Below are 27502 nucleotides of genomic sequence, written 5' to 3'. Positions count from 1 at the left end.
CTCAAGAAAGACAGGATCTGGCTTTTGTTCCCTCCGTTACTTCTGATAATATATCATTCTGACAATGGGTCACGCGATGTCACGCACCTGTCATGGCGACAACAAGGCCTTCCTCATTCGTCGTGCGCGGTGGATGATTACTGATTACGCGCTGTCGCATAAGGCGGAGGACGACACCAACATCTAAACGCTTAGCAATACTCCAACTCCGAAGATATGACCAAGTTATCGCTGTCAGATTACTCGTGTCTTGCAATTGCACTGCTGAAACTGATGAACTTCACTCACACACAATAGAGAATCATACAAACCCTACAAATTACACACACCATAAGATTCAAATATAGATGTACCAAACTCGAATAATTTATAAAAAAAATTTAAATCAATCCAAAACAATATTTTGGCAATAAAATTACAATTACAATTTGTTTTATTATGTATTTAGACCTTCAAATATCGCTTTATTTGAAAAAGATTGTTTTAGTTACTATAGCTATTAAATGTCTTATTTCTAGAACCCCCAATTTCGTCAAAACTTACAGAGTCCCATCAAAACACTTGTCTCATCTTTTTTTGCTCCTTGAACTCTGATCAGGGTAACGTTTTCGAACGGATCGAATGACATAGAACGAGATGAAACGAAAACACGAGAAAAGGAAGGTAAAAGAGATGAGCGGAAGGAGATAGAGACAGACTGATTATAGAGGGGATAGGAGGGCGTGAAAATGGCCTTTTCCTTTCCGTGCGGCGATGGTTAGAGAGACGGGGAGAATCCCATTATCGGGCGAACTTTGAAAATCAATTCGATCCACCAGTAATATAAGTGAGAACTCGCCAACCACTTTGTCCTACCGTTCTCCGCTGCATCTGCGCGACTTATAGACCTGCTTCACTTAATAACAAAGTTTGCGGGACGCATGTAACGTTACGGGATACACAGTACGGCGTTTATATGAAAAAGGGGAGATGATGAATCGCCGATGGGATACATTCTCATTTTGAGTTTTCTCTTGAAAAAGTACGAAAAACATTTATTTTCATCGTATAAAGTTACAGGTATATAAAAGAGCGAATGCCTTGAAAATTATTAATATCTAACTCACGTCTAGCCGATCACATTAAACCGATTTAAAATTGGATACGATCGACAACGCTCGCAAGAGCGATCTCAACAACTTATACATAACATGTAATGTAGCTCATTTCATTGATTTAAATCATAAAAATATTATTGCGCTATTTAAAATGTCTTAGTCGTAGTATTATTATTTACATGATATACAGTGCATTATGCGTGTGTCTGTACTCATAATTCTAATCAATCATAGAAAAATAGTATGATTTAGTTAATAATAATAGAAAAAATTAAACACATATAAAACGTGCTAGTATCGCTAAAATGCACATTATTGTAATATATATATCTAGACTAATAATAAATAATATTAATTCTAAAGAGATAAGCTTATCGTCATATTTGATGTACTTTTACATCATATAAATAAGAAAAGCAAAAAACAATTTTTTAAAAATAAACTTAAATATATGTATGACGAGTACGAAACTTAAACGAGAAAATGATGTTTTGTTGATTTCATTGCTATTACGAATACTCATACACTTGTGAATGTTTCGTGAAAGAGATTGGACGCTATCAGAACTGCATCGACACTTGGTTGAAATGGCAGAGACCCATCTGCATTCCATCTACGTTCGCGAAATAGGACGGGATATAACACGTGGCACTCGAATTGGTTCTCACCAATTATTTCTTGTTCGTCGGCTTGCGTTTGATCGTACCGGTATTCGAGTTACTGGAATTCCCGTTACTGGCGGACGAGGAGTCCGTGCTGGAGGTCTTCTCACTCTTCGGCATCATCATTGTTAGCGTTGGTATGCCCGACTTGGCGTCGGATGTCGATGGCGCGTTTGTGATTTTACTGGTTGCCGCCTCCACTCTCGGCACGATTTCTGTCTTCTCTACGTACGACGGCTTTTCAATCCCAGTCTCCTCTCTCCTGCGTGAAAACGATGGAATCCTCGTAACCCTGGGTTTCTCCCTCAGGGATGGCTTCTCCCTTTGCTCGAGCGCCCGGTCTCGCTCGCTGTTCTGACAATTCTGCTGTTCCGGCGACGGTATGGCTGACACCTTCGGTATATTCCTCTGATCCCTGCTCCTCGGCAAAGTCGCCGTTGGCTTTATGATAATCTTCGGCTGTTTTAGACTGTTCGCCGGGACACAATTTTTCGGCTCCCGTGCCGTGATGATTATTCGTGGCTCCCTTCTTTCCGTCTCTCTTGGTATCATTGAACTGCCGAAAATATTCAAACTCTCCGATGATTCTTCATTTCTCATTGGATCAATCGTCTTTAAATTGTGTTCAACCTTGTCCTCAAAGTGCACTGTTGCACTCGACTGTTGATTGGCTTGGCATGGATTAACCACTCTTGGCGTGATCACGATTTTCGGTTCCGCCATTGGTATCGTCACACCTCTCTGGTCTCTGCTGATCACGATTTGTGGCTCCGATGCGGTTGACGTCATTATGGCTGACGACTCGCTCGCTGCCGGTTTATACCAATTTGGATTACCCGCATCCAGGAATCCGGAAGACTTGCCAATATCATCATCGACACTCTGCGATGTCGGCGAGAAAGGATATTGACTCCCATGGAGCGGACATCTTGGATTAGTATAAATAGTATCCATACTTCCGCCTGCCTGGACACTTCTATTTCCTTCCAAGGAATCGATTATGTTAGGATCGGAGTTATTTTTCCCGGAATCTGGCCTTTTTAGCGGACCCACATGTAGATTTGTCGTGATCGGCTCGCTTTCCACCTGACTTTCATTTTCCTCAACGAAGAAATCGCTTTTCTCCAGACTCTTGGAAGTTCCAAATATTCTCGGAGGTGGTAATGGTGGTTGGCTCGAAAAAAAATTCACATTTCCACTTTTGTAGTCTTTTAATGAATTCGCGTGATGTTTCGGTACGAAGAGGCTATTCGGCACTGGAAGTGATCGCCTTTTCTCGATATCTGGCAGCACCTTGGGATAATTTCGACGTTTGATTGTCTTCAAAGCCTCCTCGGGGCTGATACATTCTCTCTCTGCAGTTGGTTCCCGGCATGTAACATTTACATCACTCGTACCAAAGGTCGTTAGGATCGGCCCGGTCTTCAAGTAGATCTCTTCCTCATGAGGATTTTCGTACTTTGATTGTTCGGATACTTCCGTGTTGATTCCCATACCTGGACGAGGCAGACGAGATTTTAGTTTAGGGTTAATCTTGGCGTATAGACTACTCGCACTTCCTGAATCTGACTCACAGATCCTGGGAGTCGAGAAATTTGTCTTCGTCGTTTTCAAGACGTTCTCCATTGGCAAAGGATCGCTTCTAGAATGATGATGTTCTATGACAATTACTTCAGGAGTCATCAGTTGCTGTGAGTTCGGTTCGAATTCGTTGGCTTTTTCGATACTCTTTGTTAATTCAATTGGTATTTGATTCAGAATGGACTCTGTCCTGGTCGCTGGCGTAGCATCGATAGCCACGGAAATTTTTGGCAATTTTGATTTTTTTCCAGGACGTACAACCAATGCCGGACTTTCATCGTAAATCGGCTCGTCTTTTCTTTCTTTTAACGCCTCTTCCTCTATACGTTGTTTCTCTTCTTGCTGCTGTTTATTTAATTTCTCTTGATGTTCTTTCTGCAATGTTTCCCGCGTCTTACGCAAGAATCTCGGCGAACATCTAACAAAGAAAACAAAACTTTAAAATAAAATTGGTCAATTTTATAAATAAATAAAATAATTATCACCTAAAACTTTTCTATTTAAAAAAATTTTTTATAATTTATGTAACTTTGCTCATAAATTAGGTAATGTTTATAGCCTGAAGTTACATAAAAAAATATTGATCAGCGTTATCATTTAAAATACTTAAATAGTATTAAATATTTTTGATAAAAGAACCAATTATCACTGCGGTTTAATAAAATAACATATTCTTTCGTAAATTTTATGTAAAATTCACAATTAGCCACTAATGTTATCAGTTGTTACGACCACCAATTATTGCGTCCAATTATCGAGAATTATTGATTACAGAACATCATTTTACGTATCTCGCAAATGAAAGATGCGTATTAATTTTGCGATTTTGGTAACGATCAGTAATAATAGCGCGGTTGCACTTTGATGTCCCGAAACTAATTAATCACTTTTAATCTTTGTATATTATATCAACAATTAAAAAGTTATTTTGTCAAACACATTTGCTTAATGATGAATTACATTTATTTATATTATATACAATGTTTCATTATGTATGTTTATAATTCAACACATTTCAAATATATGATTTTATAATATATTCCAAAACACATGCGTGTGCGTATGCGTGTTACAACTACATTAATATAAATCAACAAACGATATATATATATATATATATATATATATATATATATATACTGCAATGGATATCACGATGCAGTTAAAAAATGAAAAGCCTAATAACTCACAGAAACGGATTTTTTCCTTGTACAGGAATTCAAAGTATTATAAATCGAAATATTTTATAAAAGATTTATTACGCTACAAGTACAACAATTTTTTTATTATTGTTCCTATGCATTATTTTCTTTAAATTGTTTTTGTTACTAACTTTTTGTTATTATTTTTTTCATTTAACTTATTTATAATAAAAATAAGGACAATATTGTAATTTTCAAACTAGATATTGCTCGTTAAATGACAAGAAAAACGTAGTCAAGTTATAAGTCGAGTTTAATTAACTTTGCAGAGTGATACTTATCAACGTTTTCAATAAATAATCTAACAAAATATTCATAAGCAAGAGAAAGAAAAGAAATTCAATTCCCTGATTTGAGTGATACGGGCCAAAGCAGCTACTCTTTAAACAGAACCCCTAATTGGATTACTGGGTCGCACAACCCTTACCGCAATCGACAAATTTGCGAGCGTAAGCGTTCTATGAGTATCTTCAGTTCTTTGCAATTAGGAAAGACGTTTGAATTGAGTTCAAAACGTTGACTGGTACAAGAGCAGCAAGAAACGTATACTAGAATAATATTAGAATGACAAAGAATTTAAAAAAAATCTACAAATTTTTATTTAATTCAAATTGTTTATTTTCAATATATGTAGAAGTGAAGTATATAATTCCATTTAATATGAGTAATGCATAATTCTCAAATGATACTTTTAATCATAAAATTTGATAAATTTTTTTGTAGACGGAAATTTAAAAAAAATCTTTTAATAATTAATTACATAATAAAGTAATTTTATAAAATAAAACTGTCTAAAATTAGAAAAATTAAAAAATTTAATAATTTTTATTAACAAGTAAAGTGTATCAAACATTAATTTTTATTACAATTTTACAAATATTTGTATTTTTATCAAGTAGAATTAATTGATTACAATTAATTAATAATAACTTCAATGACAAAACAGGAATATTTACATCAGCAAATTCAACACATTGGAAAAACAACATTTATTATGATTTACAATAGGACGTTATTTATAATTTTATTTCAACATATCCCAGCAGAAAAAATATTAAAAATTGATTATTATCATGCAAAATGTTCAGAACTTCACTGACCTATGCACAATTTCTTGCTGAATCCACTCTCTAACCTTGATGTGAGTGTCAATGGTAGAGCTCGAATTTTGTCTCGAAAGCTTCGATCTGCGTCCAAAGTTGGAGTTATTGTCGTATGCTTTGTCGTTCTTTATCACGTCGTTCAAATCTGGTTTGCTGTCGCTTTTGTAGCCTAGCTGGCCGTAATGGTTCTCGTGTTTATCAGTCTTCGACCGCTTGACAGAGTCGTTTTTCTTCTCGCTGCCTCGCCTCTTCAACGATTTTTCCTTTCCCTTCACGTTCTGCTTCTTATAATAGATATATAGGAAAGCCGTGAAGTTTATCAGTATAAACACCACGAAGAAGACAATCACCATCATCATCGCCGATGAGGTCCTTAACGTGCTCGGCTCTATCGTGGAACCCTCCCCGACGCTCCCACCCGTTGTAACCATCGTTGAAAATGGCGTCTTGTCCATATTAGAACCCGTGATACTAGATGGGGATGTATACCCGCTGAAAAAATACCTTACACAATCCGTAACTTTTGATTTACAATAAATCATCTGAATTTATTTTTTTCCAGAAATTAGAATTTCAAGTTTTTCTAAATTTTCAAACCTGTCTTCAAAATATAAATTCATATCAACATTTTTAGAGCGCGTATCTTGAGTAAAAACACACTTGACTACAGAAGCTGCGGCATACTGCACGAAATTCAAATGCATAAAGCGCAAAATTAATTAATTATTCCTGTTACTAACCTAGTACCGTAGCTTTCGTAATTCCGGTTGGCGGTATTATTGGCATACTTGCCAATCCCATCGGCAATATCAAGAATTTGCGGTCGCGGTCCTTTCGATCGTGTTGGACCCGAAATGTCTTTATTCGGGTGCCTGAGGAGATTGGGCAGGTCTTCATTCCAGAACTGCATCTCCGCCGAACGATAGTGCGTACCTATGTTAGGCGGTATGGCTGCGTGCAAGAAGGGATACTACATTCAAGTAAAACGGTAAAATAAAACCTTCGGCAAAATAAATCAAACTTTTGCAGAATAGTAGACTTTATTATATTATTATTATTACTTTAATCGTGTACATATAAATGGAAAGAATATTAATTTCGCGTCTTAATAGAAACTTTTTTAATGCTTGCATGCTTCGAGATATGCCAATGTCGAAATTCTTTCAGACTTACTTAGATTAAAATACGTTTGATTGACAGGATCATAAACTGGCCACTCGATGTCATACTGACCCCATTCCTTGAACATGCTAGTCAGGTAGGGATATCGCTTTGCAACGTTGGGATTCCTAAGGGATTCGAATATTTTCTTTGATAAATAATCGCGAATGATTAATGTAACGGTAGAAATACCCAATAACTTTTCTTAGATGTACAGGGCGACTTGGGATTAATATCGTTAGGAAATTGGAGAACAAGATATCGGATAATCCAGAATAGTCCATGGGGATACTCGATACTACTTTCTTTCTGTTCTTATAAAAATATTGCGCGGTTAGATCTATATAACATTGAATATTTCGAAATTCTAGTTTTTTAGAATATTTTTGGAGTTGTGAAATATAAGAATTAACGCATTTAAATATGCGTATAAAATTTAAATCTCTCTGAAACTATCAAATTCAATACACTTTTCAATATTAAAAAAAAAAAAAAAAAAATAAATCGCAACATTAGAATACAACGGATTATTCGGATTATTCATAGTCTTTCTAGAAACTTTTATTAATTTTAAAGATGCAATCATTCGCCACATCAATAATTCCAGCAGAAAATGATTTTTTAATGACGGTTTGAATAAACGCGATGTCGATCCGATCGATCACGCGTAGCGGCGGCGTTCATACGGTCGAAACAAAAAAAAAAAAAAAAAAAAACTGTTTTTCCGTCATTCGTTATCAGTGACGGCGCTCTGGTACAGATGCTGCGCGTCGTTTATTATGCCAAAGAGACGCGCCCTTATGGTAGATATGATAACGCATGAAATATCGATCAGCTGTGCAGCGTTTACAAACGCATAACGTTCACCGCTAAATCTAAATACCTTTGTTTTGCTTAATTGCACTGACCTAGTTCCCTCTGGGGATTCTGTCACTCTGTAGTAATGCATAGGTATGTTCTAGTCAAGCCATATGTTCAAAGTGTCTGACAAAAAATCGCGAGGTTGCAATATAGTTTCATGGATGTATCCCACAGAAAATGAATCACCATAGAGAAAGGAATAAAATGCTGCGTACAAATATAATATAGAGTTGTGTGTAAAACGAAAGCACAAAAGCACTTATTTTTAATAGATAATAACATATAGCTTAATATATAATTTACGATTTCGTAAATTGTTGTATTCTTTATAATATCGATTTCACGAGTATGATACTTTGTCGCAATATTTTTATATTTCGATCTGTATAATAAATTTTTTAATCTCATTCTTTTTATGTTAATCACAACACAAAATAGATTCGATATTCTAATTTAACGTAGACATTTAACGTTAAACTTTTAAGTTTAAATTATAGATTCGATATCTCTTTATTTAAATGATAGCAAATAAATTTTTAACATAATTAGAAATTCGATATTGTCCCATTTAAACAAAGCGTGGCTTTACGTTGCGAGAACATTGGGCTTGTTCAATGGAGTAAAGCGGAATGGTTTTGTCGAGTAAAACGAAATGTCAAAATAATTCGGAACTGTGGATAATCAGCTTTCATCGCCCAAATTAAAACGACCGATTCGCCGGATCGTTAATTCGACAATATCAGCATAACAAGCGTCAAATTGCGCCGAGCCAATGCAGAATCGATATCTGAATGTGCCTGCAGCCATATGTATGAGTATATTCGTGTTTACAAACCGAAAAATAAAAGATTCGATGACTTAGTTTAGCGAAAATGTGAAATAAACTATTCGATAAAATTCATAAATTTTGATCTTTGTGTTTATTTACGGTGAAAAATAAAATTGCAATCAGAATTGTATTCTCCGGTATAATAATTTTTCTGATTATTCAGTTCAATTGATAACGTAATAATTTGGCATTTGGAAATATAATAAAACTTTTCTTTTTTTAATTAAAAGCGATGCAATATATCTCTAGTAAGAGGTGTTGAATTTATCGTTGAATTCGCTTATATGTAAAAGTGTAGTACAATTTTTAAATTAATTTAAAATATAACAGACTTTATTTATTTTTGGATTACATATATATTTTTCAAATAATCCATTAGTATTTACTGTTTATTAATACGTTTTTATAATTGAACATTATACATTTTTTTACATTTAATTCCTGTAAATTTATTTACTTTTTTTATAACGTTCTCTATTTGAAACATTTATTTTTGAATTGAAATGTGCTTATGAAGTTCAGTTGTTTCCAAATGTACAACGGAAAAATATATTACAGCCTGGTTTAATTAAACGCCTGAATGTTTAGTTAATTGAAAATCACGTTCTCGGATACATACGTTACCAAGTTCAACTTTACCAACTACGGATTTTCGCGTCAACGCCCAACAACAATTGTTCGCCACTTGTTATTAAATACAATTGTTTCTACATGGTTGCCGCCACTCATGTTGAACTTTTAACACTAACTTTAATTTAACTTTAATACACACACTGTGATTATTTTTTACATTATATTGCAAATTATTTCTTTTTTTACTTTTTTTAACTTTAATCCACCATCTAGCTCCACTTACTTTACTAACATTTGTCAATAAATAATTTGCTGCACTGAATAAAATACAGAATTATTTGGAAAATAAAGTCGTGCAGGAAATATAAATTATTATAAATTTGTTAAGATATTACAAATTAATTAATTCTTTTTTAAATTTATATTATTATCCATGATTTTTGAAACTTAAATTTAAAGTATACTAAAATAAAAATAAATTTCATATGAAAAGTTAAAATATATTAATATTTATCAATAATTAAAAAAAAGTCTTGCAATTATTTTTAATCAAAAATTTTAATTTTAAATTTAATTTTAAATTTTTTAATGATAAAATGTATAAAATGCGTTGTATAAGATTCGTCTCTAAATCTTTCCAATAACTTACCCGAGACGGGCAAAGCTGCACCACCAATTCATAATGGCTTCCGAAAACAACGTCTCTCTGATATCGTATCGACGCCGTAAGTTGTACTTGCTGCCGTCTAATGGAACACCCAGTACATAGGGTAACTCTTCCCCGTGCACTGTATGTTGACGTTGTTGCTGCAATATAACGAGATCACTGGATGTGCTTTTATACCGAAGCGCGGATTTTATCGACACTTCGATGCCATTCGCATAACTCGAAAATATCAAAGCTCAGGTTGTTACTTCTTTTTGACGTATCCTCCGCATCTCACCTCTCTTTTTTTTTTTTTTTACTCTCTTTTCCTACGTACATATATCTTCTAAAATTTTCATTTTAATATTTTTCACGACCAATGTTTCTTACTGACACTTTCCATTTTATATTTATTATTTACTTTTGATATACTTTGATATTTTCATTTATGTATAATTCAGTAAAATATTTCTTGTTATACAAAACGCATATGAATTTCAAAATTTATTATTAAATATCTCTCAATATACATTGTTCTAAAATTTTAAAATTAAATGACTTTTCAAAATTATAAATTATGAAGTCACTATTATCTGCCTTGGTATAAATATCTTTTTCGATAAGCTTTAGATTTAACTAATTAACTGAAAGATTTTGAACTTAATGTAATCTTTTCTCAAATAGCTAGAATTGTACAGAAATTTATGTGTATTTAACTTAATTATAAAAGCTAGTAACTGCTTAACAATCTATTTTCAATTAATTTACCTGTTACATTAAAGTTTATTTCGAATTTAAACTCACTCATCATCAATTCTACTAACAATTTTCGAATGAAATTTCCTGGGTGCGAGTTCTCAGATTTATCGCAGTCGTAATTATTTTTAGCGCGATAAACCGAACGTATTTACAAACGCGTCAATTTGTAAAGTTCAATAAAGGGCGGAATTTACGAGAACGAGTGGAAATTAAAATTCATCGAGGTTGCTCGCCACGTACGCAAGAGAGAGGAAAATGGGGAGATAGTGAGACAGAGAGAGAGAGAGAGAGAGAGAGAGAGAGAGAGAGAGAGAGAGAGAGAGAGAGAGAGAGAAATTGAGAGTGAGAAACAAAGAGATTGACGTAACTTGACATGGAAATGATGCACACTGCGAATCGCTATTTGCAGATTTAAAATCTAATATTCTTGTTGACGTGAGGATAGCGTTGTACCCAGAGGTACATTCAATTTAGCGATATTCTCGGTTACTGGATGGCGAGGTCGTTGCCGGCGCACGCAACGGCGATAAAAATAGTTGGCCGAAATCCAAATGGGTTCGCAGCCGGATTTTTCTCTCGGTGACTGTGCGAACACAATGGCCGCTACTAGGTCACAACTCGTCCCTTCCGAACTAAGAAACCTAGGACGATGAATGCAATGCGCTAACTATGTCAGGCATCCCAAAAATTACTCGACATCTTTTATCACAGTTTATTAACAAATTTAGAGTCAATTTTCTTTTAAATGATTCAATCGAAAATTGATATACAAACTAATTGGTATTTTCCATCGTTATAAACTTTATTAATTGAAACAAAATTTGAAAATATTTGATTATTAAAAATAAAACTCTCTTGAGATACCATGAATATTTAAAGTAAATCTGCAAATCAGCGAATTTTAAATTTTGAAGAAAAAATATTTGCTCTTCAAAATCTTTCCTATATACTTGCTCTCTATTCTTCAAACAAGCAATGTCTTACATTTCTTACGGAAAGCCATAACATTTCTTTTCTTTTCTCTCCTCTCCTTTTTTTTTTCTTTCTCATACACTTCCCACTCTTTTGCGGTTAGAGAATTAGAAAAAGTAAATTTCCTATTTTAGATTCGCCGATAAAATATAGAGATGAAAAATGCCCTCCGTTTTCAGGAGCAATACTCCGCATCAGAGAATAACAACGTTGCATGAAACTGCACGAATTGGAGCGTTGAAGGAAGTGCACTTTAACTCATCATCCCCGCCAGTCCGCCCCCTTTTTCCCCTTTCACATCCTTTCCTAGCCCATTGACGCAGCGTGCAACATTTTTCCCGCTCCATGTCGGGTCCCGCTTTGTCGACGGGCGTCTGAGCCGCGATAATCGATCTTCGTTGTATCGTCGAGACCTACTTACGCCAGAGTAGTCTTGCATAGCTTTCGGATGAGAGAAGACGTACATGTAGCTCTTCGGGTTCGCCCTTGAATGCAAATTGGCAGTCATTATTAACGGCGCCACGATGCCGCTATCGGAGAGCGCCTCCAGCACCATGTCCCGATTCTTCGTAGCGTACTCTTTCGTGAATCCGCTCGAGAAGTCGCTATATTGCTCCAGCACTTTTGACAAGATCAGCTCCGGCTCCAGCTCATGCGTTGCCTAAAGATAATTTTTAATACCGGAAATGATTATACGAGTTTTCAAAGAAAAAGTATAGAATTCGATGTTGAAGAAGTTCAATCGTCACGGTACGTGCTTACAGTTTAAACATTAAGAAATGTAGATATTTAAAAAGAAACAAGAGAAATACAGCCATTTTTAATTTGAAGAAAGACAATCTACGAACTTAGGAACTCTGAAGTTAGAATAGAAGAACAAGAAACCGAAAAAAATAAGGATCTGAAAATTCAAAGTCCTGGGAGAGAAAATATCTCAAGATAAAAACCCAATAAGGAAGGAAGGAAAATAAATAGAACAAGGATTGCTTCATATTGGAATAAACGAACTCAACACACGAGTAAATTTACTTCGGCATGGTCTCGCAGGATTTCATCTCGTTGTCTATCAAGCATGCCGTCTAACAAAGCAACTGGTGGCAGGATGTGAAATTTCTCGGATTCTGTTACACCATACATCAGATCGAACCTAAAAACAACACACAATTTCTCATTAGTAATTTGTTAAATATAAATATAGGATAGGATACACTCTTAAAATTAAAAGTTTAAATTCTTTTTTTATGCTTAGATCATACGTACATCCAAGATATCCAAAAATCTAATCCATCCGTTATATCTAATCTAATCTAATCCGTCCTATAATAAATATTAATAACATCGTTAAATATTATCGGTAATCCCCTATATAGCTCAAACCGTTCTTTTAATAATAAATTCTTTTGCATAATATAACATAATTGAGATTAATGTCGATTTGCATGGATTATATGGGATGGGATCGTTGGATCAATTTTATTTTCTGTATTATTCAATATGAAAATTCTAAATTATACCTGCCGAAGAGCTGGATATTCTCCATTAAATTGAGCGGCTTGTCAGGGATGACGGCACGGTCGATCAACGGTGCGTAGGCCGGCACGTATTTCGGCTTGTGGATTTTCACGTGTAGCAGCCTGTCTACGTCCTGGTTGCGCAAGCAGAGCGCCAATTCGCTGTCGTTGGTGGTGGGACAGTTGAGAGCGTGCGCCACCTGAAAAACGATCCCCGCCATTGCTCACGAGCGCAATGAACGCGGCCAACGACCCTGTACCCTCGGCATCGATGTAACTGTGTAACTATTCTTCGCCGTGACGAGCAACGATATGTCTTTCCGTCGAATTCAAATCGCTCGAGTGAAGTAGAAACACGGCGCCGTCGTTTGTGAAACGTACATTACCACGTAAAAACTGTGATAAAACGGCGGTTTCTTCATTTCGAAATTTTTTGAATTCGTAACAAATATGACTCGGAAACTTGAGGAATTTAAAAGAGTCAAGAATTTAGAAATTATAATAAAACGTAAATTGAATAGAAAATCGACATTAAAAAGCAAATAATTAATAAAAAAAAAGGGATAGAAAGGATAAATAAGAATCTAAAAACTTCTAAGAATTAGCAATTTTTTAAACATCCATGATTTTATATTTGACATTTTAACTTTAGATATTTTTTTACATTAAGATACATTAACAATTTATAGAGGCACTTTATTACATAATCTGTGTGAAAATTTATCTAGAATTCTTTGAAAGGGAGAAAAATTCAGAAGTGTAGAAATCAAAGAGTCAGCAGATTTTTTATGTAAAAATAAAATCCGACGTTTCAAGAAACTAAACTACATTTAATTTAATTTTATGAACTTGAGAAGAACTAGAAAATGTAGAGATCTTTCCAATTCAGATATTAAGTCAATTACGGAATTAATGATAATAGATGCTGTATGTAGCGATTTGTCATTCCGCAAAACTGAAATCCGAGCACATCAATCCTCATCTCGCGTTTTTATTCAAGACTATTATGCAGTGGCGTCTTTCTTTACCTGCATAGTAATTTGCAATGGCGCTTTGCCGATAGCGTCCGCGCTCATTGCCGAACCGGACATCAGAATAGCTCGTTTGAACAAACCTACATCAACAAAATAAGGATGTCATTGATTAACAACATAACATGTTTAATATCGTCTAGTAGTTCTCAAATTTTATATATATAAATTTTATATATATTTATATATTTATAGGTATTTATATATTTTAATACGGAGCAGACATATCAATAATTAATTTTTTTAACTTTTTCTTTCTTATATAAATGATTTTTGCATTCAAAATTGAGCACTTTTAAGGATTCATGAACAAAGGAATTTGTAAAATTAATTCATTCATAATATTTAAATTACTTTTCGTGCAAAATTTTTTTCCTGGTAGTAACAATGTTGTGTTTATAACTTTTCAGTTATAATTTAATAAATAATAACATTTATGCCATGTGTGAGGAGAAAGAGTGTTGGTATAAATATAAAATGGCACCAATATTTGAGAACCCGCATGGCACGAGCATTTCTGTCTCGACGTGTAAAATATTAAGTCCGGTTATTTTTCATTGCACAATATAATTATTGGCCGGACGTGGTGGCATTGTGCGCCCGGCCGGAAGAGAAAAGTTCCTTTTCCCGGCCGCCATTGCGAGCCGGTCGGGTGAAAAATGGTCGACATCTTCTTTCTTGCTTTTGCTCGTTCTCGCTGACCCTGCCAAGCACCGCCGAGTACTCGAGAGTGCTCGTGGTCGATGTGTGCTCACCATTGAACACGTGTAGACTAGACGATTCTTAGTCCCTTGTCAAACTCGAAAATATCACAATGCAAGTTCTTACGAATCGGAAAAGGGGAAACTCGAAGGCAGTAACTGAAGTAGTATTGAGTTCTAAATAAGTGGATCCACTATTAACAGTCCAATCATTATTCAACAATTATATAACTATACTTCATATAATTATCGATTTTTAATTTTGTCGTGATAAATATTTGCTTTCAGTTTTAATCATAAATTTCACAGATTCTTTGATAATTAGTAAATCATTCATTCAGAAGCACACCGATCGAACATTGTTTCAACCATCTACATGGGTGTATTGCGTTTAATGCAAGTGCACGTATGCCTATCTCTCTCGCTCTGATTCCTCCAATTAAGCCCACGATTATCTCTCGCCGACTCGGAAATCGTGATCCCTATATGCGATCACTGTGCGCTACTATACTATGGATAATGTTTCCAATTACGGCAAGAAGAGGGATTAGTTCAGATTGCATAGAGTTCTTCGATTCTTGGAAGCAAGTATCATTCATAAGTAGAATTTAAAGTTTTTTTTTTTTTCAAACGATCGACAGAAATTAACAAGAATAATGAAAAAAATGGTAGTAAAAATTGAACCTCATATAGGAAGTAATATCAGGAAAAAAAAATCTTACAGAAAGAAAAGAATAAAAAAAAATAATCATATTGATAACATAATATACGTGTAAAAATTTTTATTTTTCTTTACCTTTTTTGTTAGCAACTGGACTAATCAGAAGCAAATTTGCAAAGATGGCTCCAGTTCCGTGACCGACTAATGTGACTCTATTAGGATCGCCTCCAAATTCCCCAATATTTTCCCTTAGCCAAAGTAATGCCGCTATTTGATCTAATAGTCCGAAATTACTTGCTGTATCGTCTTTAATACCAGGTCTCAAAAAACCTGCAATCAAAAAACCTTACAGTCACTATAAATAAATATTTGAAAAAGTAATTGTCTTTAAACATGAAAAAAGAAAAACAATTTGGGAAAAAAAATAAAGAATTTAAGAACCTTAAACTCCTGGAATATGGATACTTAAGAAGGATCTAAATAAAAAATAAGATAAGAATTCCTTGAACCAATTAAGAACCTAAAAAGTTAAAGGGTTATAAAGGGCTATAAACTTGCGCATTAAAAAATTCGATGATCTAAAGAAATTCTTAAATTTTTCAACGATAAGTCTTGTTAGAACCGATCCATCCAAAATCCAAGCAGAAGTAAAGCTCATTAAACTAAGTCCCATAAATATCAGCTAATCAACAACTTGAAAGCTTCCGCGACACATCTTGCTTTTTTCTATTTCTTATTGGAGATCTCGAATAACTGGGATTCCAGGTTTCAAGATCCTGGGGGACTCGTGTATTCGGTGTCCCAATTAATTAGCTCCGCGGAGATGCAAAATTTTCCCCTCGTGCTTAAACATGAAGCACTTTCGCACAGTAACGCGATCACCGGGGTTCTTTTTGCTCGGCAGCCACCTCGCGCTCGGGACCATATTTTTCCCCTGTTTTGCGCAGGGCGGACATGGCTGCGGCAGGGGCGGGTTGAAGCTATCCGCAGGCTCCTCACGGGCTAACTCTGGCCGCCTAGAGCGGGTCGGGGTTACTAAGCGCTTCCCCAGCACTTTAACCTAATTTATGATTATGGTTTCGCGTCCGCCTCTTTTTTTCTTCCGCCAACCACTCCACTTACCGGATATACCGAATGTACCCACACCCGCATACACGTGCGCCACCACGAACTCGTCTATTTGCATCGCGCCGTCGCTGTCATCTCGCGAGAAGGGATTGCCAGAATTTCGCTGTTAACCCCTTCAGGACGACCACTGTACACGACAATTTCGGATTGTAGGTGCCGCGATGCACTTCTGGATGGCAGTTTTTAACGAACTTTTTGAATAATGACGCTTTCGCATGACCGCCCTCGTGCAACGAGAAATATATACTATTACTATATCAGTTATGTACTTTTTTACGTAACAATGAGAAAAGTGCACACCTGGATAATACATGGAATAATTTAACGTTTTTTCATACCAGAAAGTACGCCGCAATCTAGCACGACCTCATTGTTGTTAAATCGCTTGTATGAATACGAATATTTTTATAAATGAGTCGACTCCAAAAACCTCATACTAGATTTAAGTTATTTTCTTGAATTTCATTAAATAACTTTTCAATAATTTAGTTATTCATTAATATAATTATTAATATAATTATATTTAATATTTAGCAATTAAGCTGAAATGGAGAGCATCATTTACACTTTCAATGATAAATCTACCGTCTCGTATCGTGTGACCTCGGCAAACTTTCTTTGACAGGAAAGTCCAATATTGAAAAGCTCGAAGCGATAAAAATTTAGATAGGAAGTTTGCGAAGCAGGCAGCAGCCTTGGTAAACGACGAACCGTAACGAAGTTATTTATACGATGCGGAACAGTAAAAGTATATTAGGCGTTACTACTTTTCTGCTTCGTGGATCGATCGACAGCTTCTCGCTATAGATAAGAGTCTATAGATAAGAGTAACAAAGGAGGCAAACTTTCATTGCTGTAACGACCTTTGTATCAGTTACAATTCTTTTAAATAGATTTACGTTTCTTACCCAGGATGCCGAGTCGAAAATTAATTGTAACAAAAACAACATCGCCATAAGCCGCCAATATAGTGCCATCATAAGGATTACCGCTATTCCATTCGAAGCTTTCACCATGGATGAATACCATAACTGGATACTTCTTCAGAATTTTCTGACCTGAAATAAAAATTAATTAAATTTTATAGCAAAAAATATCACAAGTATAATTATTCTTTCAATAATATTTGTAATTTTTTTATTTAATATTTTAGCCATTTTTCCAAGATTTTTTCATATTAATTGACAAATACAAATAGCGATAAAATCTAAAAGAATTGCTGCATTATTCATTGGCGATCGGCAATACTTTATCCTCTACAGCGATGGTAATTTTTTAATTGTATTTAAGAAGCTTTCTTCTCGAGAGCGCTCCTCGAAGATCTCTGATTTATATCAGGCGAAAAATTATCGTCGGAGTTTGTTCGCGAGAATGGAAGCATAGGATTAGTCCCGAAATTTATATCACCTCCTTGTGAACTATTCACACAGTGAGTTTTCGATATTAGAGTAACTATAAATTCTTCTCCATCCCCATCCTTCGAACGACGTAGTTTCCTTTTAGCGTGCGATCCGCAAATTAGACTAGGACGACAGTCTTCTGTGAGATTTATCGGAAAATCCATGCCGCCAAACTTTCTGCTGACATTTGAATATCGAATTTGTCGCTGATTGTAAGTAAATCATGCTACTTTCAAATATTGTAATAAAGCATCGGTAGAGCAAACGCAATTGTCAATAATGTGTCAAAATAAAAGTATGAGTTAAATTATTTTATTTTAATTGTTTCATAATTTTGTATTGTTTCATAATTTTGTATTTCCAAGATTTTGTATCTCATAATTAATTATTATTATTTAAAAATATGTCTATATGTCTCTTAATATGAGATCTATTTTTACCAATAATATTCGATCTCAAATCGTTTAAATTTTAAAAATAGATTCTGAAAGAGTTTTTAAATGGAAGATAAAACAATATGAAGGAGGATCAAGGAGACACAAATATCATTTACGTGGCAAGCTACATCGGGAACGAAATGGCAGAGATTTCATCCCTTGGCGAGAGGCGATGATCTAAAAACTCATTTAGCCGCGACGCTTATCCCGAGATTTAATTAACGGTTTCAATTATCACCAACGACCGTTCGTCGAACTAACGTATCTCCTATTTCCTCCGAAACGCTCGATAGAATGGCTGGCGCACACTCGACATACATTTCGATAAATCAAGACACTCGATCGTGACATTCTCCCTACCGAATCTTCTTGCTTCCTTTCTGACAACGACAACTCGTCCCGATATATCTCACGATGTGAATATCGACTTAATAATATTCTGAATAATGAATTTAAATAAATCAAAGAATAAAGTTAATAAATATGTACTTGAAATAAAGGAAAAATTTTAAAACATGAATATAGCTATATCGGACCGGATGCGTTTCATTGTTTCATCGAATACATTTATGATATAGCGTAATTCCACTCCATTATCATATCGATATCGACGTACTTGCGTTTTTTTTCCTAGCTAAATCTTATAAACGTGCAATGTTTTCTTTCACACAAGACTATTATATATCCATGTCCGTGATATTTGTAGAACACGAGCGACATTGTGCAACGGGCAAATATTCTATCTCATTTCTCCTTTACGAGAAACACTGCGATGGTTGCCGCACAATCGCGTCCACGCTCGCGTCTCTCCGTTGGGTCCTATACATCATAGCGATCTCGAGCCGGAACAAGCGCCAGGAGAACAAGAGAAAGCGACAGGGACACGCGATCGCCGCGAAATTTACATGAAAATTGAAAGGCGGATCGATCGATGCGTTCTGCATAAAATTGATGTATCGCGAATCATGTGCGGAGATATTTTCATCTTGCGTCACGTGAGCGCGCGGTTCGCACGCGTGCAACGGAGCCGCCGCCGCCGCCGCCGCCGCCGCCGCCATAAATCACTTCGCGTGAAGCTATATCCTAATAAAAGGAAAACCATTCCTCCGTCCGAACGATAGCGTATTTTTAGCGTATTTTTCGCTATAAAAAAAAAAAAAAAAAACACGCACACTCATAACTTGCTTGAAACATTTATGAAGACGGCCTATGCGAAATGCATTTCCGTTCATCCAAAAATGCATGAAGATTGTTTATTAAAGTCAAATAGGTTTTCTCAGATACAAGTAGAAAATTGTTGAAAACAAATGTAGATATAAGAATTTAACAAATAGACGAACAAATGTGTATAAATTAAGGTAACAAATAAATCGATTGATTTTCAATGTACGTTTTCAGCGTTATTTGTGAGAAACAGAGTATCGGTCAAATCCATTAAAACGATAAAGATTTAAGCCGGCTGCATAATGTACATTGGCGGATTAATCGAAACTCTTTCTGTTGAAATAGGTATTGTCCAAATCCGGATTAGTATGGAAAGAGCCCCGATCACTACGAACAAATCAATTCCCAATATACAAACGGTTTTTATCGCGCAGCGTAATCAGTTTTATTGGTGTGTTGCTCCTGGTTGGCACGAGATAAATATTTACGAGGCGTCACGGTGCGCAGGAACGCCTCGTCTCGTAATTCACGACGCCTCAAAGACTCGACCTTCTTCGGTTCGCATGCTCCTGTAAATAATGGATTTACAGCCCTTTTACGGCGTCTCCATATGCCCGGAGAAACCGGTTGACGCAAGCGAGCGTCGCATCGATAATGGCGTTGTAAATCAACGAAAATCTCTCTAAAGATCGACCGATATTTCTCCCCCATCTTCTCCCTCCTTTGCACCATTCCTCTTCCCCGCCAGTGACATGGAAACAGCTTCTTTTGCAAGAAATGAGTAAAGTGGGGTGAAAATCACCCCGGGATACGAAGGGTGGAAAACGCGCCAGCCTTCGCCATCTTGCGCAGCTCGTAGGAAACTCCTGACGCCATCGCTTGCTACAACCCTGTACAGATGTCGGGACAAATATCGTTTTGCTCGAGAGGATAGAAATGGCATTATTCATAAGACTTTTGTGCAAAACGTTGCAAATCAATACATTCCAATCCGTGAAAGTTTATTGTTTTTATTTTCAACCGAGAATACCGAATGCTTTTTCATTTAACGTTTTTCAATTTTATTTAAATTATATTTGACGTCAATCTTTTGTTTTCTAACATTAGCCTGCAAATTATTGACATATTGCAATATCTCCATTAAACAAATTGATATCTAAAACACAAACAAAAGAAAGAATATTAATCAATCATTACTTGACTCAAACAAAAATTTGCAAGTTTTAATTATCATAATGATATATCAAATGGTACACAAATCTTAGAAAGTTTGATAAAGAAAAGATGTGGGTTTATAAAACTAGAGATTACTTTAAGATTATTTAAATATCCGGATGTGATAAAAGGATGTGTAAGAGGAAGGAGAGAAAAATCATACGTTCACGTGAGTTATTTTTCCATCACTCTGTACTTCAACTTCTCGGTGAAATCCCTCGCTGCCCTATCGCCAGCCATCCTCGGTCACGAGCGACCAGGATCCCGCAGTCCCGTGAAGCGATATACTACGTCTAGCTTGGGCAAAGTGCGGAATCGTGTCGGGAATTTTTTGCGAACGCGGCCGTTTCGCAAAATCGCGCGAGCTGCCGGCTGAACGCCGGAAATTGGAGGAACGACGGAACATGTACCGACCGCGAGCCTCTCCACTTTCTTCCGTTTTATCCTCGAGACTTCTGAGAAGCTTCTTGGCTACTATCTCGCTTAATTTTGATATACCTTGGGTCTTTACTTGCACTTGATACTAAAGCGTTGCATAATTCGAAAAGAGTGTATCATCAAAATTACAATACTAACGTTATTTCAAACAATTAATGGAAAAAAATCCAACCTAAAATTATAAAATAAATCTTTATAAATCTTGAATCACAAACTGAATTGAATCCTGCTATTGTTATACAAATGTATTTATTAAATAAAATATTTTAACTTTAAAGTAAATAAAGATATAAATAATTTGTCAAATTAATTATAACTTTGAATAATACAGAAAAGAAACGAAATTGTTTCTACATGACTCTTTTATCAATTGCTTCTGCAACGCTATAGGTTTACTATAAATTCTTGTAAGGTAGGGAGATTTATTTCCTACAAAATGCTACAACATTGCTTTCTTGTTACATTGTAGCATTTATCGACAGCTCCTTTCTTGCGCAAAGTATGGTTTTTCCTATCTGTCGTGCTTAGAAATCTCTAGATGCTGCGAAATCCGAGTTTATACCGTCGTAGCCTAATCCGTAGAACGATCGAGGTGTTAAATCCTACGATTAGTGAGATTTCGCGCTCTTTCTGGCTTTTCAAGGAGGCGCCGCGGCACCGTGAGAGATTCAAGTGTTCGATACCGATAGTGCGGTGTTGTAGATACATGGCTTGGTAAAGCCTTCCATTATCGTGGACGACGTTATTCAATCCGTAGTACACGTATTCCAATGTATACGTGGGGCGTCTGGAGCAGATAGGATGACGGAACGATGACCCCTTCACGTGTGCTACTCTCTATAAACGCGCACGTTTATCGACCGCCCGTAATGTATTCGACTGGAAAATTTGAAATCACTCTTTCTTTTTCTTCTGTAAATCCATCCAGGTTCAGTCTTATCATGACATTTCATAAATTACATCTAAAGCACGTTTTGGGCGATCTTGGATGACGCGTCTTGGATTTAAGGACGACATTTATTTTATAATTTTACATACCATGCATTTTGAAATAATTATTTTTCAGAAATTAAAAAAAAATATATATATATATATATATATATATATATATATAAATAAAAATTTAGGTTCGTATTTTATTCTGCATTTTTCTGTATTTTATATATTTCTGAAATTTCATGTGCTTTCGTATTTTTCATACAAAATATATAAAACCTGTAAATAGAATTTTATCTCAATACAAATAGATTATCTAAAAAAGTTTCATGTTATAAAAATTTTTAAAATCTGTTTTTAGCAATATACATTCTTTATGAACAATCTTTTTATAAAAAAACTAATATACTGATTTTAACTATGCTAGTTATAAATAAAAAAGCCAATAAATATTATTTCTTTTAATATTACAAGTTAATAATAAATTAATAATAAATTTCTGTAATATTGTTTGATAAAATGTTACATTTATTGTTCCATAAGTTCCGAATATTTTCCACCAATATTTCTATCAAAAATGATCTTATTATTTTCAACACTTTTGTTTATTGTTAGCTGTGATTTGGACTTGTTTCCGCAACTACAATATTTTGCTTTTAGCGGTCTTGAGAGTAAATTTACCGTCTGCTCGGGCAATAGCGATATCCTCGTCGACATTTCGGCGAATAATAGCATTGATGGAAAAATAAACCAGAGAAATATTTATGGTCACCCGCGGCGTTCATCGAAATATGCGGAAGAGTGGAAAAAGAAAGGACACGATTTGGTTCATTCTTTTCATAAGTTGTTTCTTGTTTATCCCATTCTCGATTCCTGCAGTTTTCATTTTATCGTGTCTTCGTTGTGAGATTGTATGCTTGGAACAATATAACGGCTTATTTCAACGGCAGACATATTCCACTGTCCGCCAGATGCAATTTTTGAAACCGCATATAAGGAATAAACATCTTCAGACACGTTTACCTGCTGCTTTTCAGCACGTATACAATTACCTCGCGAGCTTAGCACTGTATTCTCCAATTGAAAGAAATCCCAAAGTGCATCTCAGCAAAGATTTGAAATTGGCATAGGCAATTAAATTACGTATGTAAGATGTCAAATAAATATATATCGATATAACTCTGCCGACTTAATATCGATTTCACTAATACTGGAGTATTTGCAGTAAAGTATAAAAAAGTAAAAAAAGATTAAAAATTTTTGATTTTACACTCAATATCAAAAATTAAAAGTTTTTTTTTTAAATTAGAGGATAATAAATATGTAATACAGGCCAGATCTTATAAATTTTTTGAAATATTTTCATTAGAAAGAATAGCGCGAATCGTGTTAGCCGTTCTATTCCAAGCCGTTGACTGTTCTTTTTATCAATGTCCAAGAAGTAATGGTAGCAGTCGTTTCTCAAGATGCGGAACATTCTCGGCATCTGGTCCAACGCCATAGTCTAGGATTGAACTAACGAGAAAGCATCTATAAAGGTGTCCACGTCTCTCTTCCCTCAAAGTAACAGCAGCGATTGCACTTCTTCCAAGATTCATGACGTACGAAAATAAACATGTATTTTTCCACATGTTCTTTATAATTTTATTTATTAATTAAATAATTATATTCAACAAATTTTAACGAAAATTTTACAACATTTACATCTGATTGTTGTACTATAAACACCAAAGCTTCCGCAGTTTATAAAGGCTATTTACGGCGATAAACAAATTACGCGCGCAATGTGAGACGAGGAAAAGAAGAAATCTAGGGGCATTTCCACGCCGCATTAGTATTCGTTTTAAGTCGCGGTCACACCGCGTAGGATGACTTTTCTTTCTCGGGCCAGAAAGCTTTTAAGCTCCGCTTTAAAAAGGACAGTCCGGTTATCGTGGTGCGCGTAAATATGTCTAGACGCGAGGTAGAACCTGCCCGCTTCCTGTCCGCCACGCAGGATAAGCTTCGCGAGTCCTGGCTAGGTTCCGCGGGATAAGTCCTGCGAGTCCTACTACGCTTCATGCATTTAAACGCGTTCTCTAAAAGCTTTATTGCATTTAATAACGCGATACCGTAACGCTTCGCTTTCCGCTGGAACGCGATTAACTCGAATTTCTATTATCAGTAATAGTCTTTTATTATTCAAGAATTTATCCGCATTTGCTGCAATAATGCAGTATTGACCCCGATGAAGATTAATTTTGGCTTTCATCTTTAATGTCGATATGTTTAAAACGTTCTGATGCTCTATTTCCCTTTTCAAAGGGATATCAAATTAAAGGAAATATAGAAATATAAAAATATGAATTTTCAATATTTAAACGCGAGATCCACAAGATTTTATAAACTTTAAAAGGTTTTCCAATTTTCATTGTAAAAGCTTTGAAATATGTTTGCGGAAAAAATTTTAATTATGATCCATATTCACAGAAATGAATAAAATGTTAATTAAGCATAATTATATTTTTTTACAGAAAAGAAGTGACCAATTATATTTTGTGAATAATTTTTCATTGTAATGCAGAATTAGTTGTGCTCTTTTCACAAAAACTCATCTTGTTTTTGTATATTAAAGTGTTATGTGTATGTATATATATATATATACAGGAGAGAGTATTCAAACTTTTATAGGTACATACATATATAGGAACATATATACAATTTATAAAATAAATACATATGTTTTAATTTAGAAATCCTATAAAATTGTGTAAAACGTTATAATTTTGATTTGTAATAATCATGAAACGTTCCCTTGATACGTTATAATTTGCAATAATCATGAAGTTCCCAGGCAACATTACAATTTCGATTTGCAATAATCATGAAGCTTCCCTCAAAATCAAGCAAGTTCGGTTGGAAATGTAGCCGTCCAAATCCAACTCCTCCGATCGTTACTGCATACCTGCCACAGGTCGCAGTTTACCCCACGGGCTACGCACATAATTTATCGCAGAGAAACCGGCGGAGGGGATGACGGGGGCTGCGACCGGAGAGTTGGCAATTCGAAATGGGAGAAAGAGAGAGAGAGAGAGATGTTGTATTACCCTCCCCCTATCCCCGCTGTTTGTATTTCTACTGCGGCGAGTGTAGCATTGCCTCGAGCGTCGTTTTCCGAAATTACGACACGATACCGTTACATCCGCTTGAGCGATGCACCGCGGCACGTCAATCGTTATACATTCTCCACTATAATCGATCGACCTCACTTCCGGTCAAATACATCACCCGTCTAGACGCCACGGAAGCAACCGCTGTGAATCCGCTGTGGTTTTTGATAGTGGTTGTCTGCGTGAAAATTTGTGTCCCCGATATTTGATATTGTGCTATTAAAGTTTCGTATATTTAGAATTTACTGGCGTTTTCAAATAAAACAAATGGTCCAAATTGACAATTTTTTCAAATCATTGAATGTTTTTTTAAACGCGGTAATCAATGAAAATATTTGATCAATTCTAATAATTATCACATTCTAACTATTCGAATTTCTTTATTTTACAAGAAAGATTCGGCTAATCAAATATTCAAAATATCTAGGTATTTATAGAAATGCAGTAAATATAGATATAATTACATAGCTATTTCATTTCGATAGAAAATAGTTTTAAGTATAAAAACATCCCTTAAAAAAAAAAAACCAGATTTTCATATTTTCGTTAATATCACTTTATAAGACTATAAAAGATTCCTTTTGAAGGAATGTTTTTGCCGTTAAAACGGTCTTTTACGATAGTTACGTGACTAAATTAATCCATGACTGTAAAGTTTCATTTCCGTGTATTAAAAATTGTGTTGAATTACCAAATCTTTATTTATCATCCTGATTTAGAGAGTAAATTACTGACATTCCATTATCATGATCTCATTATCATTATCAGAACTCACTGCTAAAAAGGCTCTCATTTTCGCGTATTACACTTTACATTTAATGCTATGCATAACTCTCGAGTTGCATCTCGTATATGCATATTGCTGTATCTCGGGGCATTCCGTAGAGATTCCTCGCACTCGGGGCTCGTCACGGGTATCGCGCACATTCCTCGCACAAAAGTCGTTACATCGTTACGCCCTCGCATTCAGCTTCACGTATTTCCCTTTTTCCCCTTGTATAGCGTTTCCCTCTGGCGATTTACGTTCACTCATAGTCGAGTTGTGCGCTGAAGCGTGCCGGCTCAAATATACGTATTACATACTATGCAGATATTTGTGTGTCTAGATTTTCAGGTTTCTGGATTTTAAATCACATCGAACAAGCTTTCGATTTTTCAAACTTTAGCATTCCTTTAATCTAAAATCCTTTCTAAGACTTCTCTCTAATACTTTCCTTAATTAAAAAATATTTCTTTAAATATCTGAATTTGTTTAAATTATTGTATTATATAAAATTAAAACAGATATAGATATTTTTAGAATTTTTTAAATTTTGTGTATTTGAGATTTTTAACTTTCCCAATTTCTTAATTTTGTTACTCTAGATATTTGAACCTTTTGATTTTGAGATTATTTAACCGTTTGTGGAAAATTGGAATATGATCCATACGTAACATAATATGAACCAACGTTAGCTAACCAAACCTAGTTACGCGAGCGAGGTGAGGGGAAGCGGGGTCTGAATCTGCATGTTTCCGGGGTCACTAATTTTCCAATTAACACGATCAAAAATGCATATCGATTTGTCGCTGACAGATTGTGTGCTTGGTCTGAGGCCATTATAAATGAGGGCATTATGACTTTTTATCGCGTCGCTGCTGGTTCCAGATTCCGACGATTATATCTCAAAATACCTCATCGAAACGTATGAAATATCGCACGGATACCGTGGCAGTAGCGATCAATGGCCTCGTGGCAAAAGGCGTCGCGATATATCACGCAAAATATGTTAAACCGTCGTACGCCACGTATTGTGTCCATGCTCCATTCATCAGAAACGACTGCAATGAAAAATTCCGAAACGTAAATTCGGAGCGACTATTATCATTTACCACATCGTGGTCCAGCATACCCGCGATTCCAAAATTTCGCTCTGCAGTATTGTGCCTTTGGCATAGCACTATCGATTGTATCTAAACCGCATTAATGCGGACAGCACTTTGTTGAAGCTGAAACAAATATATCCCGAAAATTCGTCGGTGCAGACTCAAAATAATCACTTAATCGTAACGAAAGAAATTAAAGATCTCTTTCGACTAGTCTCATAATCAAATAATTTAATCGTGAGATTTGAATAAAATAAACAACTAATTTTCTCAAATGCATGACAGTTGACTTGTTTAGTTTCTCAAACAATTGATTCAATTATCTCGTGAATGGGGCATTAAAAATACAATTTTCTCCCAACAGGCTGCATGCAAAGGCACCCTATACTGAGAAAATTGTAGATGTCGAATTTACAGTA

At 35.3% G+C, this 27502-nt stretch overlaps 1 protein-coding gene across 2 annotated transcripts in view; it reads right to left on the bottom strand.

Moving 5' to 3' along the window:
• Positions 1 to 999: 999 nt before the first annotated feature.
• LOC105422438 (uncharacterized) overlaps positions 1000 to 27502 on the bottom strand; it is a 45565-nt gene continuing 19062 nt past the window's right edge. For both annotated transcript variants that reach the window (XM_089076177.1, XM_089076178.1), the window contains 11 exons: positions 17387 to 17536; positions 15486 to 15680; positions 13986 to 14071; positions 12961 to 13157; positions 12476 to 12593; positions 11868 to 12107; positions 9719 to 9876; positions 6819 to 6934; positions 6386 to 6596; positions 5643 to 6137; positions 1000 to 3758 (listed from right to left, as the gene is read on the bottom strand). In XM_089076177.1, coding sequence (XP_088932303.1) covers positions 1769 to 3758; positions 5643 to 6137; positions 6386 to 6596; positions 6819 to 6934; positions 9719 to 9876; positions 11868 to 12107; positions 12476 to 12593; positions 12961 to 13157; positions 13986 to 14071; positions 15486 to 15680; positions 17387 to 17536 — 3956 coding nt within the window. In that variant the 3' untranslated portion in view covers positions 1000 to 1768. The remainder of the gene's footprint in view (positions 3759 to 5642; positions 6138 to 6385; positions 6597 to 6818; positions 6935 to 9718; positions 9877 to 11867; positions 12108 to 12475; positions 12594 to 12960; positions 13158 to 13985; positions 14072 to 15485; positions 15681 to 17386; positions 17537 to 27502) is intronic.

This window comes from Pogonomyrmex barbatus, unplaced genomic scaffold, assembly GCF_055798465.1.
Source record: "Pogonomyrmex barbatus isolate J1 unplaced genomic scaffold, ASM5579846v1 scaffold2, whole genome shotgun sequence".
Classification (NCBI taxonomy): Eukaryota; Metazoa; Arthropoda; class Insecta; order Hymenoptera; family Formicidae; genus Pogonomyrmex; species Pogonomyrmex barbatus.
This window is presented reverse-complemented; position numbering and strand designations above follow the sequence as displayed.